Genomic DNA, 18,876 nt, shown 5'->3' on the forward strand with positions numbered 1-18,876 from the left:
TAATTCAACGGGTGAATATGATTTACTCGCTTCACCGATCGCTTTCCTGTTCGCACCCCTCGTAGGTGGTGCAACGGTCTCGTAACTTTGTTTTAATTTCCACTCGTTTTTGTTTATCATTTGAAATCGTTGACACATTATTTATTCACTTTTTCACTTATTATAATCTGTATTGAATATGTTTGCTTGTTTTATTTTCTGTTGTTTGTTAATTTTTTTGTTTGTTTGTTTTTTTCTGCGAAAAAGTGTTTTTCACCGATTTCGCGTACCACCGAGATCCGACGTGGAATTATTGCTAAACCTGCGTGCGTATAATATTATGTAAAATGTAATTGCGATGCTGAAAAAAGATTAATGTCACGGTAACGCGTGTTCTGTATATTTATAATACGTTTAGCAAAACGTTCGGGACGTAAAGTTGGACTTTAATAAATTGTGAAAACAATTGCCGTACAGCAGGTGTAATTTCACCAATAACGCTCTGTTCTACCTATCGGACTTCCTACATATGTAAAAGGTTCCTTTGAAAAACTTCTGGCAGTGTTAAAATAGGCAATGGTTTTGAAAATGATGATTCGCTAATCATACCAGTTCCCGTTATTTCAGACTAAAAAAAAAATTAAAAAAAAAAAGAAATATATATATATATATGTGTGTAATTTATCGACGGAAGAAATCGACAAATTGTACACGGAAATGAGGTTTAAAATAGGTAAAAAAAAAAGAAGAAGAAGAAAAAGTAATTCATTTGCAATTTAAATTCAATGTTGCCACAGTTAAAAAGCATAATGATGATAATTTCTACGAAAGATTGCGAATAGAATTGGGATGAGCATGCAGCTTACTTTATTTCTTATATTTATTTCTACGTAAAGTGTGTTCATTGATTTTCAGTTTAATAGCACGGGATTTTCAGATCCACGCGCTCGTCTATGAAGAATGATAAACGCAAAATACTAATAACGATGATAAGGAAACGGAAGATAAGTTTTTAACAATAATTTACACATGCGCGCACAAGCACAGAGGGAGAGAGTTCGGACAGTGTCGTATACCTTTGTATGAATCAAGTACATATTGTAGGTATACATGATATATCTGTGATTAACACACCATTCCGAGTCCTCTCTTCAACTTTCTAACTCTCATTCTCTCTCTACAAATGTGATATTTATCTATCATTTACACTATACAGAGATATACAGGGGATCCAACGTGATTACGGTTATTATCGTTATTCATATTATCATTCATCGCTTAATAAGTATGTAATTATCTCGTATTAAGTTTTGGCAAGGGTATTATGTATGTAATGTATGCACGTATGTACATACGTACGTGCATACATGTTTTTTTTTTTTTTTTTCTTAATACAAAACATTTTCCAAATTGATATTAAAAATTATACAATATTTACAACGAAATATCGCAGATCTTACGTCATTTGAATTCAACCTTGTTAATCTTTTGAAGCTCCAAAATACCCTTCTTCGATCATCATCAGCGTGCTATCATCGTCATCATCAGTATTAATAATACATTCAAGTATATATATATATATATATATATATATATATATATATATATATATATATATATATATATATATATATACATTTACTAAAATCGCGAATTCGCGATAGATCGTCAATATACCTACGTAGTCGTAGTTTTAACGAACAGAGTATCTAAGGTACATCACTTATTATATGTAATTTCATATTTTGATGGGGGATTGTCGGTCGTTGATTATACCACGTACAACTACTATTAAAGACTGATACCTCGCTCAAAATTGTTCCGATTTTTTATCAGAAATTTTTTTTACGTTGTTTCTCTCTTCCGCCCGAGTTTCCGTTCACTTTTTTTCTTCGTTCTCTCTCCCTCTCTCACGCTCCGTTCGCAACGAAGCAATGAAAATACCGATACCGAAAGCCGAACCAATCTCGATTGAACCAGTGAAACCGGCAACAGTGATAGAGGAGCCATCCAATTTACGCACGCACAGCTGCAGTTATTACCGGTTAGAGATAATGGTCAGATTTAATTGGAATTAACTCGCGGCCAGACTCTTGACGAGGCGGATGATGAAACGCGTCGATGTGGGTCTTCGAATAAAAATACTCGAACTGGCCGTGCTTGTAATAAGCTGAAAGGAGTGATTGGCCAACAACAAAGATCGGCAGGTAAATACTAATTGGGAGCTCTCCTTCAAAATCATTCTCTGTCCTCCGGTTCGTCGTTTAAATTCTTTCAAATATTTACCGCTTCAATTTTCTACCCGGTACTTGGTTGACGTATGCATCAGAAGATACGAATTAGCTCGCTTGGAATCAAAAATCCAATTCAATTGAAAAAGATTGCTTCAACCTCTATAAACAGATCGAGTTGACGCTACCTCGAACGAATTTTCAGGCCTGCCTGGCGGCAGTGAAAACGTAAGTAAGACAAGTGTACCAGTTATCGACACATTTAGCCCCAATAATTGACTCTTTTATTTTCCAAAATTATAAATCCACGGGACCAATTTCTAGAGGGTTAGACGGTGTAATGTTATTTTTTCGTAATTTTACAACTAAGGATGAAACAGATATGGCAAATAAAAAAAGAAAACGGTCAATAATTGGGACAGGATGAATAACCGGTAGACTTACCTTGAGCGAGAACTGGGAAAATATGAGAGGCATGTAAGTAACTGGCGAGTGAACGAGGAGTTCACCGGTACCCGGGTGTCTCGCCGTGCTGACTCTTGCCGGCGGATCCTTGGGAGGTCGGCGAGCCGCGGTTGAAGTTGCTGAAGGTCTTCGTCGGGGATTCGGTGACCGCCGTGGCGGCTAGGGCCTTGTCCCTGGGGGGCGGCGCCGAGCTCAAGCTGGACGAGCTGACCCCCGAGTCGCTCGACTTTTCGCTCAAGCAACCACGCTGCCCGAGGCTTGCCGATGCGTTTCCGCTCTCGCATCCGAGTCCGAGGTCCGAGCTTCCCCCCACCACGTACTTGACCATGCTCAGCTTGTGGCTGCCCTCGCACGAGTCCTCGATCACGACGCTGGGATCGGCGAAGTTCGGGGGGCAGTTGGCACGCTTCGCGACGAACCTGACGTTGCCGCCCCTCAGAACCGGCCGCTCGAACTGACCGTGAGCGCCCCCGACTCCGGCCCCCCCGGGGTTGCTCCCCGAGACGGGGATGTTGGGCAGGAAGTTGTCGCTCTTCGCTTCGATTATGCCCCCCGCGATATCGCCGCCCTTGACCTGCGGCCCGGCGTTCAGGTCGAGATTGTTCTCACGGGAGAGCTTCTTGCTCTCGGGACTCTCCGACGTCCCTCGACGATTCGAGTTCTTGTGGGCGTCGTAGCAGCCGGAATCCCGCGGGAACTGTCGACGGCTGAACGGGGAACAGTGTCCGGAAGTCTGACCCGAGCTTAACGCCAGTCGGGTCATGTCGTCCCCTTCGGAACTGGACGCCAGGTCCCCTTCGCTTCCGGCTTGAAAATGAAGCGCAAAAGCGACATCGCGTTATTACGACTGTACGGTGCACCCTGGTGGAAATTTCTAACACTACGAATTTCAACTGAAATTCGAACATTTCGTATTATTTCTTCCAAAATTGTAAATATGCGTAGTTTTTCGTAGAGAATTGTTAATTACCGTTGGAAATTTTAGTATATTGGAGATTTTTTTTACCGAAAAAAGACAAATTTTTATGAAAATCTACAAGTTTGTACCGGAAACTATGGATATTTACAAAATTGTACGAAATGTCCCAATTTTCAATTTCAACAGGGTGGAGACGATTTTGCCTCGAAAAATTCTTCGGACAGTCTCTTTTACCTCCGAAATTCAATACTCACAGTGAAGATCGTGGAGCAGTTGGACCGCCGTCAGAATCTTCGCCCGGTGCTCCGGCTGCTGGATACCGAGGTAATCGAGGTCCGCCGGTTCGAGTTCCCTGAAGAGCTCCAAGTCCTCGTAGCCGTTGAGGACGAATACGGAAATGTGTTCCTGGAGGTTAGAGGACGAAATGGAGATTGTGAGAAACTGACGGACGGAGGCTCGTCGAGCGTCGGAAACTTGGAGGAATTATCTATTACCTGAAGATTCATTCTCTGGAGCAGCTCCTCGACGGATCCGGGCTTCTGCCTGTACCTGTGACCCCATCTTCCCCGTTCAGGTTCACCGCGCCGCTGCACCCTCTCGTTCAGGATTTCGACGTTTATGAACTTGAAGTGTCCAAGGCGATTGTGAGCGACGCCCCGCCACAAACCGCTGGTGTTCATCTGAACGACGTCGATAACGTCCCCCTTCTTCACGGGGCGGCATGAAAAGAGAGATCGCGAGGGTTGAGGGGTTACACCCAATCAGGGAGGCCAAAAACAAGAAATTTTTAAAGGATATTTCGCGAAGAGACGTTTCAATTTGTTGATGTACATTTTTTTGTACATGTTGGCGGAGCATTGAACTTTATTCGGATATTTTTTATTTGTAAAAATAATGATTTTCAATACTGCCACAGCCGATATATGGGAGCACCTTTAAAAAAAGGCGTCTTGTGGTGAGCAAGATATATTTGGATCGGATAATTCCAAATAAAACCAGAAAAGATTTAGTTAATATAAGGTATTATCCGGTCGTTGATCAAAGAAACATGAAAAATATTAGTTTGTACGCGCGCTTCGCGAGCTACCGACCTTGAACTTGAGGGCATCCTTGTCGTAGGGACTCGGCGTGTAGTCGACGAGGGCTCGGGCCCTGCAAAGAACGGGCCCGATCGAGGAAGGGCTGACCGTCTCCCTTTCCTCGCAGGAAATCGAGCTGTGATTGCTGCCAGCTCTTACCAGCGCCTGAGTGCTGGAACCGCTGCCACTCGGAAGGCTTTCCACGCTGCTCGCGCTGCAGGGAAAAGCTTCGGACGAAGCTCTGTCTTGGCGGAGCCGGGATATCTTGCGTTGAACGTCGTGCCTCAGGTTCCTGGCTCGACCAGCGATTCCGGCCCGAGCGTCGCTTTCCAGAAGAGCACTTGCCTCCGACTGGAATTCCAATAGTTATTTCGTCAAGAAACCGAGGAACCCTTTACAACTTTTGCCGTGGGGTGACTATGATACTGGATGGGTGAATTTTCGGAAAGCCACGGTTTCGGGTCAGGGCCATCGCACGTTGTTCCTGGCCAGCGAGCGAGACGAAATTACCTGACAAGTTTCAAAGCTCTCGTATTTTTCGACTCGATTATCCAATGCCCGAGGTATTGCTTTTTGCAGGATTTTGATCCTGATGCAGAGCCCCGTAGTGAACGTTTATGGTCAACGTCGATGAGATAAGCGAAGGTATTCGAACGGCGGGGCTCTCGACAATAAACCGATATTCCGATAGTTCAATACCTACTTTCCAGACGAATAATCGTCGTGCCAAAGAAAAGAACGCATAAAAACAGCGGAAAGAGGAAAGAAAGAACGTTAAGCGATCGTCCATACTTGGCCGCGAGTCGTTAGACCCCGCCGCATCAAGTTATCGATAAAGAAAATATGCAGAGAAGTAATCGCCTACTTTGCCATGCGTACAAAGTACGAGAAAGTGTAAGAAATACGTGCGTCAGCTTACACGGAGAATAACAGAAAATTATACAACGGCGATAATGAAAAACGGGAAGCAAACAAGCGGTGTAAAACACTGTGTGAATATGTATGATGCAGGTTGTAGGAGGGTTAGGTTTGGTACCTACATATCGCATGCGTGCATTGATACGGTACATTTATTTATTTATTTACGGTATGCGGGTAGGTATGAAGGTGTAGGTACTGCGTGTACACGCCAATCAACAATCAAGTTTTAACAACTGTTGGAAAAGAATTGTAATGAAATCACGTACTATGTGAACAGCGGCCAAATGTTGACTTTCGATCTCTTCTTGATCCTCGTAGTCGCTGCTTTGGCTCGGGGAAATTCCCTCCTCCCCGCTACTGCGGCTCTACAATTAACACCCGAAATATTTTTTCTAATATTGAACATATAATGTAGACGGACAGTTGAAAAGCTGCGTTGCATTAAAGGGTATTATAAATCGTCGTGTGTGAGTGAGTGACGGCGATGCCAATGTACATATTCAGAGTATAAAAGTTAGGCAGGGGGTTAATTATAGGTACGTATAGAAGTACGAGACAACGATTCAAGATTGCATCGTAGGCAAGTATATGAGGATAGACGCAATGTATGATCCGCACGTGCGCCACTGTATGTATGTATGTATAATGTAGGTCTGTACATGTGTGTAATGTGTGTATAAAAGCTATGTTTGTAATATTATGTAAATATTAATGTGTTACGTGAAAATGTTTAAGCATCAGATAAGACATTTACCAAGAAAAGGCGTAAAGGGCAAAAATCAAACGAACCTTTTTTCCAGTCTTCGACAAATTCAATATCCGTTGCAAGCAACCGACGAGGTTTACGTTACTTGATCATATTTCGTTACAAATATCGAGCGTCCGTCGGCTAGTCGATTTCATTTCGCCGGAGCAGGAAAGAAACTGATCGACAAATTGTTTGCACAAGAGTTTTCGTTATTTATAACAGGACTTTCTGCCCGGATAAGGAAAGGAGTCCAGAGACCTAGACCGAATCTTTTACCGAAACCAATGACACATGGTGTCCTGGTGATCCGCCTCTTTCCGACGTCCCGACAACGATCACTTGGACCGGCGATCGTCACGACTGTATTGGAACAGAGTTCGAAAGTCGTTGGAACGAGAACCGTGTCTCTCTTGGAATAATTCGCGTTCGATGCGCGAATAGGTGCAGCACTAAACCGACGCGATGATGGGGTCGACGGAGGTTATACGAGGCTACGGGAGATGGACCGAGGGAAGTTTGATTGGATATCGACTGACCTGTACGTCACTGCTGGCGTAGTCGCCGCTTTCTCTCGAGGCTCGCGAATGCGTCAGGGGTATGATTGTCGGAGGGTTGTTGTGCCCCTGAGGAAGTATGAGTCCCCGCATGGTCGACATCGCGTGAGGTTTCCGAGATCGGTCCCGAGGGAGACTGATGTCCCCGGCGGTACGTAGCGAGATAACCCCCTCGCCCCTGTTCTCAGGGCGAAGATTCAGCGTGAAGCAGACTCTGAGGAAAATCATTGGTTCCGCGTTTAACACAGCGACGCAGCCAAGCGCCCCCCTTACGGTGGCTAATTTGTTTACTTTTTTTTACGTTTCTTTTTAAGGTACCGGTCGAGAAAATTTATGACTAATACTGCAAAAAATTTTTCGTAAAACCTGAAGGAGGTAGCAGAATATTTAGAGCTCGCTATCAATTATTGTAATATTTTTTACTTAATTTAATGTGTACACCTTACGGACTTGTGTGTATATATATATATATGTATATATATATATATATTACTTTACTTTTATCGTATCGTGGTCCAATTAATAATTTTTCATAAAAATCAGTACTGAAAACGAAATGGGAACATTAAGGTGATGCGATACCCGTCTTTCTATAGTACAAACTGTTATCCAAATTTTTCCGAGCAATAATTGATGGCGAACTCTAAATATTTTTCTACCTCCTCCAGGTTTTACGATAATTATTTTTTCAGCAATTGTTACAAATTTCTCGATTACCAGCTTTAAAAAAAAAAGTTTATAAGTGAATGACCCTACGTCCCCCTCATCTTTCCATTCTCCACTCACCTTCCGTTCTGGATCGTCGCCGTCGGCACTGGACCCCCGGTTGCCCCCATCAGGAAGTCCTCCGGATCGGACTCGTAGGGCGGTTCGTCGTACCAGTGATGCCCCGGGGGCCCGGCCGGCCCCCCCGGGACTGGCCCTGGACCCCCGGCCCCCGCCGCCCCACATCTGGCGTCCTCGTCGTACATGTACGTGTCGTCTGGAAGCGGTAAACATCCGCGGTTAATCCCGGAGGGATGAGAGGGAAATGGTTTTTCATACTTCAAGAGCAGCTGGTACCGGGTGGAAATGTATTACGGATGCTTTTCCATTTTCCACACCCTAAGTTCTCTCTGTCTCCAAAGATGTTTTCAGAGTGTTTGACCAAGACGTTAGGGGATACGCTTTTTATACCCGCAAGCCTGGGCAAAGTTGTTGACGTTTCAGCTGAGGTACCGCGAGGCGGATTCTCGATTGGTGAATTCAAATCCAAGGATGGAAAGTGGTGGGAGGAGGGAGGAGGGATTAAGAAACAAGGGAATCGATTCGTTAACAATACAGAGCCAGACGTTTTTCCGCGCGAGCGAAACAGAAAAGGGATGAAATAGTAAATAGGGGGTGGAAAAATCGGAGTTCTATTTCCGAGTTAACAAACCTCTGCCTCCATCGGTACATTCTATTCGACGTTGTACACTTACATTTATACCGCATACCCATATACTACATGGGTTTGTACAGTTTCACCGATGAGAACTGAAGGGCAGACTCAACGCGGATACATACGTGGTATATATTGTATATATGTATACATACGCCTGTAAGACTGTGTACATGACTATACCAACCTCCTGGGAGCTGACCTCGTCCATCCCGTCCTAGCTGCATTAAACCTTGCCGGATGTCCCTCAGTATCTGAAATAAACCAGCCCAACCGTTATTTGACGCTTGGATCGTTCCAGCGTTGTTACTCAACTTTGAAATGTCGTGTTTTTAAGACAAGAAGTTTAAACATTTGTCAGAGTAATTACAGATCATTTGAATCGGGGAGCAACGCCCGTTGTTTCGACGGTCGAGTCGATTGAAACGATAGAAGCTATCGAGAATAAGTGAGATATCAGCTGTATTAGATAAGTCGTCCGATCTGGATATTCCGATATTTCGAAATGGAATAAAAAAAAAAGGAAGGCGAGTAAATAAGTGAGCGGCGGAAGAATGCAGGAAAATCGCCGCCTCAGGCTTCCGTTGCTCCAGGGTCGTTGCACGAACGAGGGTTGCGAGGTCATCACGCGAAGGTGGGTGAAGAGGTAAAGGAAGGAAGGAAGAGCGGCTCTTCCTCGCTCCGTCACCCGAGGGAATCGTAAACCTGTGGCGGAGGTGACACTAAAACTTTTACAGGGAATAGCAGCCTTTATTTCCATATTGCCTGTCTGTGGCGTTAGCTCAAAGGGCAGCTGAGCTCGTGACTCTCCCGCCGACTAGAGAGGAAAGTTGTTTAATACAGTTTCGTTTTTCTTCTTCCAAGGCCCGAACAGGATATTTATTTATGAATATGAACTCGCACGCGGGTGACTTCCGGGCGAAGAAGAGAAGTAAAAAAAAAAGAAAGAAAAATACTGGGTATTAAGAGACGAGAGACGAAAGCACGACATTCGTTCTCTTTTTCTCATCATCGACGAACGGAGCTGCAATCTCTTGCGAAATTCTCGACGTTAAGATCAAGACGGTCGGAGTACCGGTCAAGACTTAACACCGTCGGAGCATGAAGGGCAAGAGATGATCCTGGATTATCCGTTAGGGCCATCAGCTTCCCGGATGAAGGGTGTCAAACTTTCTAATCCGAGTCGCAAACGTCGCGCGAAGTAAAATAACAGAAAACAACGAATGAATAGTGTTGAAAATCTTTCATCCCCGAAACATTTGGGGCACAGATTAAATTTCCTCCGTATGGATTATAGCCGGACGATATTTTTCCTTTCGCTTTTTGGAACGCGTTACGCTCTACTAGACACGATTTCCGGCAATTTTAGATAGAATATTTCTGGTACAGATATTATACCAAAAAAATGACTAAATCGTGATGAACGTATTTCCGTGTATCTACATGCACAGATTGCAAAACCGATAAAAGGATTTGTAACTTGGAAAAAAAATAAAAATAATAATAACAATAATAGGTCTAAAGTATCGAAAAAGTTGTAGTGGATAAAAGCGACTGAAATCTATACCACTGTGCGTTATATTGTATTGAAAATTCTGGGTATATAGGTATGCTCGCAACGTACGTGGATGCGGTGTTCGAAAGCTCAATACGGAAAGCTGTGCCGCTAGCAATTGTAACCGAGAAATGAGAACCGAGATTATAAACAACAAAAATAAAGCGGTCGGTTAATTGTTTTTTCTACATGCAATAGCGACCGATACATCCCTAAAAAAAAAAACTCGATCAGACAATTTATCGGAAAGAATGTAATACAGTAAAAACAATCAATCAACTGTGCGCTAATCTGAGGATTGGATTGGTCCGATATTACTAAATCCTCTGGTATATTATACAGGTTCGTATGCGCCAGTATTGTATAATTCCACGAGAAAAATGTGTATATAAATTCCTGATGAATTCTGTCTATTTGATGGTATCAAGCTCTTGAATTTACACGCTGAGTAATTTTCTTGACCGTTTCCTATTTCTACTGTCGCAGAAAGAATATCCCGAGTATATTACGCGAGGCAGACAGCTGCCAGGGTGATCGGCTTGATGAGATATTTTTCTTTTGAAACAAAATTAACATAGGCGAAGCAAATTTTGGAGCTTCGCTTCGCCTTGCTTCGTATTATGCAGAACGAGCTGATCGGCGATAAGGGATTGGAAAAGAAGCTGGGACGGCGTCACACGAGGATCACGTCCTCTAGACTTATTGCATAAATTATCATTCAGCATGAAGAAAGAAGTACGATTTTTATTAACTAAATAGTAAACGAATTGAGAGATGCATAGAAGAGCAAAGATATTGAACTCACTTCTTCATGCTCCTTGTGAAATTTCTCCTTTTTCCTCAGCGCCTCCTGGACCTTGAGCTGAAGTATGAAAAATCAAAAGATTAATTTTATCAGAGCTGTATAGTATATTTATATCGATAAATTCGATTTTCACAACAATAAGATTTCATTTCTTAACAATTAACACTTAAACCGTAGTGATCCAGCAATGCAACGTGTCTAGGATCAATAATGATTACTCATTGCCGTAGGAGGCGTAGGAGCATAATTGGAAAGAGGAGAGGAAGGGATGAAAGGGGTACAAAAAGGTGGACGGGTAAGAAGTTAATTCAATTTGTAACTTGGCTTATCTGCGTGGCAAGCTGCAGGAGCGAGAAACGTGTTTACAGAGTAGGAAGAATGGACGAGAGAATGACGGTGTGGGAATATAATATCGGTGCAGAAAGCGGAGGGGCGTGAGAGCTGAATGGAAAGCGAGAGGTGCCTAGAAGTATAGCGGTGCGAAAAGTAAAAGGAAAATTTATGGTAATCGTAAAAAGTGGGTTGACGCAGGGCGGTGAAAGGAGGGGGTGGGGGGGAGGCATTATGTAACGTGATGAAGGGTCAAGCAACGAAAAACTCGAAAAGCTCCGGTCGCGAAAAAGAAGGAGAGGCCGCGTTGAAATGGGGTCAGTGGTAACGCGAGAGGCCAGGAGAGGAGGGGTGAACACATAAAATTAAATTGGATAAAGGTATAAAATTCAATGAACAGGTTGTGTATATTTACCGCGATTGTATGCCGTGCCTGCTATATAGATATATGGTGTATTTGTTTAAGATTCGAAATGCTATTTATAAGAATGGGAATAAAGGTGGGGAGTACAAAAAAAAGTATAATAAGCACCGAGTACGATTCAGCAGGTGGTGTGGATCCGAATGGGTTACACATGAAACATCGAGCAGATGTATCTTTGCACTTTTATGAAACATAAGTTGAGGAATTATTGTTTCATCGGAGCTTCGATCGCAAAATTGTTTTCGTCAGTTGGAGTTTTTGTTAAAATTATGTGATAAAAGCAAAAACAAAATAATTAACAAGAGGAATACTGAGAATGCAGGCGCAACGATAATTTCTCTCGTGAAACATTGCAAGTGGGAAGAAAATTGAAACGACGAGATCTAGAGAGAGAGAGAGAGAGAGAGAGAGAGAGAGAGAGAGAGAGAGAGAGAGAGAGAGAGAGAGAGAGAGAGAGAGAGAGAGAGAGAGAGAGAGAGAGAGAGAGAGAGAGAGAGAGAGAGAGAGAGAGAGAGAGAGAGAGAGAGAGAGAGAGAGAGAGAGAGAGAGAGAGAGAGAGAGAGAGAGAGAGAGAGAGAGAGAGAGAGAGAGAGAGAGAGAGGGAAAGAAAAAAATAGGGAAAGTAAAAAATGGAAGTAAAAAAAATTAAGTGTGGTACGAAATGGAGTAAATCCGCTGAACATCCAACTTCTATAAAAGTAGGTACAGTGATTGATGCTTTCACTGCCGAGTTGGACTCAGTGAATTACTCTTTTTCCCTTGGGGTTAGATTAGGCTCAAAGTTTAGAGACGGAGGGGTGAACGAAAGGAAAGAGTAGAGGGAAAAAAAAAGAAAAAAACACGAACGAAGAAAAAGAAAACGACTGTGAAGTCTGTGACTTATGGTATATACCTGTATGTTATAGGTACATATTTATGTATATATACGCCTGTACGCGTGCGTCAAAGTTATAGGGTTGAAATTCAACGTCTAAAATTCGTCTCCGCAAATACATATGTATGATATATTTTTACGTAGAATGTAGATGCCGTGATGGAAGTATAAAACTGCACATAGATGTATTCAATGCGGATAGCGTTTAATGACCATAAGCACGAAACTCACCCTGTGAATTGTTTCTTCGAAACTGTTCGGCTGACCGCCGTTCATTTGGAGATACCTCAGCCGGTCGTAGTCTCTGGGGTCGACCATCGACCGGAGAATCGTATGTCCCATTTCCGGTCCTAGTCCAAGTCCACTTTGCAAAACACTGTCCGGTGTATCGACCTTGAACCAATAACCAAAGAGTAAGAATTGCCTTTCGGAACTAACCGAGCACAGACACGATTATCAAATATTCACCCTGCGGACACGACAGGGTAGGAGAGATTCAATTACACGTCAGACTATTTCTGCGCTTTGGATCAAACCGTTTGCTCGCCAATCTCGCTATCAGTCAGGATTCAGGCAGACGAGACAATCCCGGCGAGGATGATCGACGTGTATGAATTTGTCAAATTTCCTCGTTGAATTTGCACAATTACACGTAGCTAAATTTGAATCCCTTGCAAAGTCGTTGGCCAAATCCATTCCGGTGACTCGACACGAACGATCAATTCTTCGGCGCTGGGTGTAAATCACAATAAACTTGGCCGGGAGATAAGACCGGGGAGGTACAGATAGATAAATTGCCAAGTGCGGTGGTATAGATTCAGAGATGGGTCGAGAAGGGGCGAGGGAGGGGCGGGCGCAGTGGTAGTAACATATATTTTTAAGGGCTAAGCAGCTAACTGGCCACCTGGGACAGCTTCTCCTTACTGCCGGATCACTTTATCCCCGTTCTTCTTCGCCTCGCTTCTCCGCCTACAACTCGATTTATCCAACCATTGTTACAGAGGGAAAGACAAAGGGCGGGGGAGGGCAAGGAACGATAGTGGGTCCGAGCTACCACACCTGACAAATGCAATTAAGCGCGGCCATTTGTTCCCGCCTCGACTGACACACGAACCGCAGTCCTGAGACTCGGTAGCTCGATGCATTCCATTTACACCATGTTCCCCGACATCTTCGTTTCTTCGCCTAGTTTCACTCTCTCTTTCTCTTTCTCTTTTCATCCGGCCATCAGCCGAGGAATTACACTTTTATGGTTTGAGAGGGTTTGGGAGGGTTTGGGAGGGGGTGGAAGAAGAGACCCTCAGCATTACGAGGCTGTTTCCGAATACCCCGGGGATCGCAAGACCGTAAAAATATTTATTCTCGGGTGAAATTGGGTTCGAGTTTGGTTACACCGCAGACCGTTGCCCATTGATAGGTATGCAGGTGCGTGTTCGTAGGCATCCGCTTTCCTACCTTGGAGAAAAATCTTCAATCGCCTCACATAATCCACGAATCGAGTCTTCCTTGGCGCATTCTAAACCGAGAATGATAAAATTTCCTACCAGGTGTCATCAGTATTCGTCTGGTATGAGTTGACTTCTCAGCAATAGCCCGTTTCCAATAAAATATCAATTTTTAGAAGCAGATCCGTGAAGTGGAACGGTGGCGTAACGGTTTTCCACGGCGATGCCGTGGTGGCGTTCATTCCGGGGTGGGTTAATTGATAATTAATTCCAATTACGGCCTTGAAACGTTGAGCCTGTTGGCCGGAGAATGACACTAGCGACACTTCTGACTAATAGGTAGGTTATGGTAGATACCCACTCCTCAAGTTCTCGAGAATTTTGGAAAGAGATAATTGGCAGCACGGGTAAGAACTGGCGATCCGCAAATATTCACTGAATCGGTTGATCACTTTACGTGTACCATTCCGGCATGGGTAAAAGACTCCCAGCTGGTCTCTGACCTTTCGCCTTTCGAGCTCAAGCGAGCATCTCAAAGTGTGCGGCAGGACCTTTTTCGCTGCGTAGATCGGGCGGCACAAAGCGACGAAAACTCTGGGCCGTGCCGGTGATCCACGCAAACCACTTAGTCAGAGGGAAACCGAGGGTCAAGCAAGTAGCAGCAGGTGCTGGACGCGAGCCCTCATTAGGCAATTACTCGGAAGGTTATTCGCGGCACTGTGTCTAGAAGTCAACCCTCGGCCCTCAACCCGGGCCCAATGAGGGGCTGGATGGGAGCCAGACCCGGAGTAAGCCGGTGAATTTTCGTACGGTGCAACAAGTCAGCAGTAATTGTGTAACACCGTGGGTCGAGAGCCAGGGCGAGAATTTTCCCTCCCTTTCCAAGACCTCCGGATTTCGGTCCGTTTGGTTCGTAGTCGGAATTTAGGAGGGCGGTCCGGCGCCGGGTGTTTGCCTAATTTTTGACTGCCCTGTGCGGACTCGAGGGGTCAGCCAAGTTGGTCGACTTATTTGCAGGCCGCCAGAACGGCTTCTGTCAAATTCGACCTCCTGGGTCTGGGAAAGTGAATGCAGGTTTGATCCAGCCGGCAGCAGGACTCTCTGTCATACCCTTGGTCCAATTTCTCATGTATTTCCGAACGCCCGGTATCGCCCGACCGTGCACACTTCTCTCCGACGACACACTAACTCATCCGCGATAAACGAGACTTCGGATTTACGAGGCAAACATGCGTGTAGAGTCGCTGCTGCATCGCGAAGACCGAGAGTCCCGGATAGCATCGGTGGTAGGTTTTCAGCCTCGAAGGAATAGATCCTGGCTTGGTATAATATACAATAGATAAGCGACGGTTTTCGTTAGATTGAAAGATGAGGATCGCTCGCGGGATGATTAGAGCCAAATCTGTGCTTCCTCCATTTGTCAAGTTCAATGGGCACTGATCCGCCCTCAATCCCCTTTCTGAAAAAAAACTTTCAAGCCTGCTAGCTGCCCCGCCGAATCGTTGGTTAACAAATTCGATCGTCAGATAGCAAAACAGCGGCCGCGAGAGATCTTCGACTAATTCAAACAGTCGCCTGATAAGCCAGCGGAAAGCGGTGCACCAGTTGATCCTGGCACGATAAGGCCTTGGAGGGATAGGATAGTGGGGGCAGAGCTTAGGCTCGACACGCGATCATTTATCCATCCCTGAAAACCTTCTTTTCAGGGGCTTGATCCGACCTGAGGAGATTCCCCGCAGACGAACGCCGAGTATATATACATATATGCGGTATAAGGTATCTGCAGGCATACCCAAGGTGAGGTGAGGTGATCGATAAGTCACCGATCCTCGACGTAGCCTCACCTCGGCCGCGTGTGGAATGAGTATAGCCGAAGCTCGACTCTCCTTGCTTTATCATTCGGCTTTGACAAGCCAAGCCATTGAAAATCCGGGTATACACCGGGCGGTGCTTTGGTAGCTTGCTGCGATCAGAGGTATCGTTTTGCCACACCAATCGTTAGATTTACGATAAAGAAAAACGAGAGATAGATAGAAGAATAACAGGAACAAAGGAAAGCAGCGACCAGCTGAAACGGCCAAAGATCAGGGGCCAAAGGAAGAATGAAATTGGAGAGGACCCAAAAACGAGGCGAAGTAAAATGCGATATTGTATATGGTTGTAATTTTCATCGCCATCGTCGTATGTGGTTTCACAAGACAAACATATCGCCATGGTGCAACGCATTTTGGTTCTCCGATTATACACGAGAGTGTGGCCGGCGATCACGTACCGACAGCGGTCGGATTGACCGGGACATCAGCATGAGCAATGAATATGGAATGCGGCTGTTAGCGCGTACGGAGCATCGCCCGTGCTACTTTACGATAATCACTTACAATTAGAGGAATGCTCGCGTTCCGTCGCCGCATCCGAAAGCGTAGTCAATATCACGAACCGAAGCTATGTATGTACCCAGAAGCTTTTTTCTCACATCTAGTTATCGCATGTTGACGAATTTTTTTCCCTATTCTAACAACGATTTTGGTACTCTAAGCACATATTTTTTTTCAGGGAGTCAGGAATCGGACCTGAAACAAGTGCAAAGGGAAAACCATATCGGTATAAGAGCGATAACAAAGCTGAGATTTGCGCTGCATAAGGAAAAAGCAAAGGCAAATGAGGGATATCTGTATTCAGCGGTAGAGATGTACTCTGCTATATTCGTGAATAAACAGCAGCGTCAAATTCAAATGCGAAGCGTGGTGGTGGTGGTGGGAGGTGAAGGTGGGAGGGTTGAGGTACTGGGAGACGCTAGAATTTCATGATTTGCTTATGCAAAAATTTGAGGGTGCGAATCTGGTTGGTGGTTTCGGAGTGGGGGGAGTAAAACGGAGGGTGCACTGAAAGCTGTAGTACAGGATATAGTAGCAGCGCGGTATTTAACCTTGGACACTGGCGTAGATATCTGGACCGGACCAGGCATCGCAGTTGTATTCTTGAATAATAATTCTTCTATTCGCCTGAATCCCGACGCGGCGACGTCCCTCTTCTCCTCAGCCTTCATACGATTTGGATTTCAGAATGAAGGTAGGTAGGGTGGGCGGGAGAGAGGGAGAAATAAAGGAAGGAAGGAAGGAACTACAGGGTTTCACTCCCCGAAAAACGAGGGTCAGGAGGCTAACAGCTGAGTGTATTTCACGCCCCCTGCACGTCCCTTCGAGTATTAGCATATAAAGCGAGCGGTACGTCTTGTTTATGTTTGGCGGTGGTGTAGCTTCGGCGGTGTTTACTCGATATTTTTTCTTCCTATTCCTACTATTTTTCCCTCAGCTCTTCTTTCTCCGTTTACAATTTTCTATTCCTTCACCATTTCACTTTGTATATTATATTTCTCTTCAAGTAACAAACGTCTTCTTCGATCCTCCCCCCCCCCCCCTCCCCCCCTTCTTTCCCTATAATCAACACTTTTATCTCTCCCAACTTTGATATTAACCCATTACGATTCCGCAACGACTTGTATTACTGTTGAATTCAGTCTCTCTAGAAGATCTTCATTCAATACGCTTATTTGGCATACGACAGTGACTGCTGGGCACGTCAACCATGCGGCTTTTTGTATTTATGTATTTTTTTAAAATTTTTCTTCATCTTTATCTAGGCGGATTTACCGGTTAAAATCCGAGGGCCTTTAGCGGCTCATCATAGGATGAAATGATCGCCATAGGGCCATGGGTATACCTATAAACTTTACAGCCTCCCGAGGCATCAAGAGGCATGGGGTCGCCGAGTTCCGACTACAGTATAGGATATACCAGAGAAGATCAAAGCGTCTGCGTATCAAATTGAGGCCCCTGGCTAGTGCTACGTCAGCAACGCTCGTTCAACCGTTCGTCCGTTCCTCTACGTTATACGTATCGCTAAATTAACAAATGATTCTGCCACTGATGTGGCAGCAGCAAACGAATATTTCAAGTGGTCACAGTTCAGATTTTGGGGGAGAAATAACCAAGTGTCGTTCGAACACCGTTATTCGAAATTGCTGCATAACGATTTTTTACTATCTCGCAGAGTGGGTAATACCTACGTACTTTCGACCATTGCAGCGTTTCGGAATTCAACTCCGTAAATTGGAAGGGAAATAGGAGGAAAATTTTATTGCTCTTTTCGTTTTCGTTATTCCCTTGGTTCTTTTTAAATTTTCTCTATTTTTCTCTCGTCAAACGTTTATTCGGCGTTAAAATGCGCCCGCAAATATCTCTGGTGCTTTTATACCTACGCGTAACTCGCTGCACAGCGTCGGATTAAATTCACCCGATGTTATTTGTCCGAACACGGTTTTATAATCGTTGCAATTAATTCACGCTAGCCCCGCGGGCCAGTGAATCCGTTGTCGTGGTATATGAAATGGAAAACAAACAAGCAAAAGGATAAAATAAAAACAACGAGAGACCAGCATCCGATAAAACTGATCACTTGACGCATTATTGATACTATTATATTATGCATTATACACGTGCAAAATTGCATCAAAAGGAACATGTTGCAGGAGTCTCTCAAGACCGGACGTTGAAAACGTTTTGAAAAAGGAAAAGTATGAAATGCCGTGCAATTTTATTCCCATACGTCTAATAACAATGAATTTTTTGAGTAAATCTTTAGCAGATTTTGAAGATATATTGAAATCAATCCGACGGTCATATTGTGGGCAAGACTGTGGTATTTGTTTGTTAATTGTAACGAAATAAGCGGGGATATAGGAATACTGTAAATCCACAGAACCTGCGTAATGGTTTCTGAATAATTCCGGTACGTAAACCGCGAAAGGTTATTACCGGTGCTCGCGATTGCTATAACAAAGTTCTGGCAATAATGAACACTATATGACGCTGCAGGGCTGCAAGCTGGGGCGTCGGTCACAGGGGACGGAAGAGAGGAATTGACGGATACATGGATCCATGGATACATAGGCATACCAACGCGAGCATGTATTTCATGCGATACCGAAGGCTGAACGGGGGTGGAAAATAGTATTGGATGCACATATATATGTATTTACGAACGCGTCATTGATTTTCATGAATACTCGGTAATTACAAATTGTTCCCTCGGCCTGCACCGGGAATAATACAGTTTCACGTTCCAACG

General features: G+C 44.4%; 1 protein-coding gene across 3 annotated transcripts in view; it reads right to left on the reverse strand.

The window, feature by feature from the left end:
- Positions 1-1,608: 1,608 nt before the first annotated feature.
- LOC107221195 overlaps positions 1,609-18,876 on the reverse strand; it is a 121,621-nt gene continuing 104,353 nt past the window's right edge. For 2 of the 3 annotated variants that reach the window (XM_046736341.1, XM_015660110.2), the window contains 10 exons: positions 12,536-12,697; positions 10,677-10,733; positions 8,504-8,570; positions 7,683-7,878; positions 6,879-7,110; positions 5,861-5,959; positions 4,686-5,024; positions 4,089-4,301; positions 3,849-3,999; positions 1,609-3,482 (listed from right to left, as the gene is read on the reverse strand). In XM_046736341.1, the coding sequence (XP_046592297.1) occupies positions 2,716-3,482; positions 3,849-3,999; positions 4,089-4,301; positions 4,686-5,024; positions 5,861-5,959; positions 6,879-7,110; positions 7,683-7,878; positions 8,504-8,570; positions 10,677-10,733; positions 12,536-12,697 (2,283 nt within the window). In that variant the 3' untranslated portion in view covers positions 1,609-2,715. The remainder of the gene's footprint in view (positions 3,483-3,848; positions 4,000-4,088; positions 4,302-4,685; positions 5,025-5,860; positions 5,960-6,878; positions 7,111-7,682; positions 7,879-8,503; positions 8,571-10,676; positions 10,734-12,535; positions 12,698-18,876) is intronic. The other variant, XM_015660118.2, reaches the window with a different exon arrangement.

Source organism: Neodiprion lecontei, chromosome 4, assembly GCF_021901455.1.
Source record: "Neodiprion lecontei isolate iyNeoLeco1 chromosome 4, iyNeoLeco1.1, whole genome shotgun sequence".
Taxonomy (NCBI): Eukaryota; Metazoa; Arthropoda; class Insecta; order Hymenoptera; family Diprionidae; genus Neodiprion; species Neodiprion lecontei.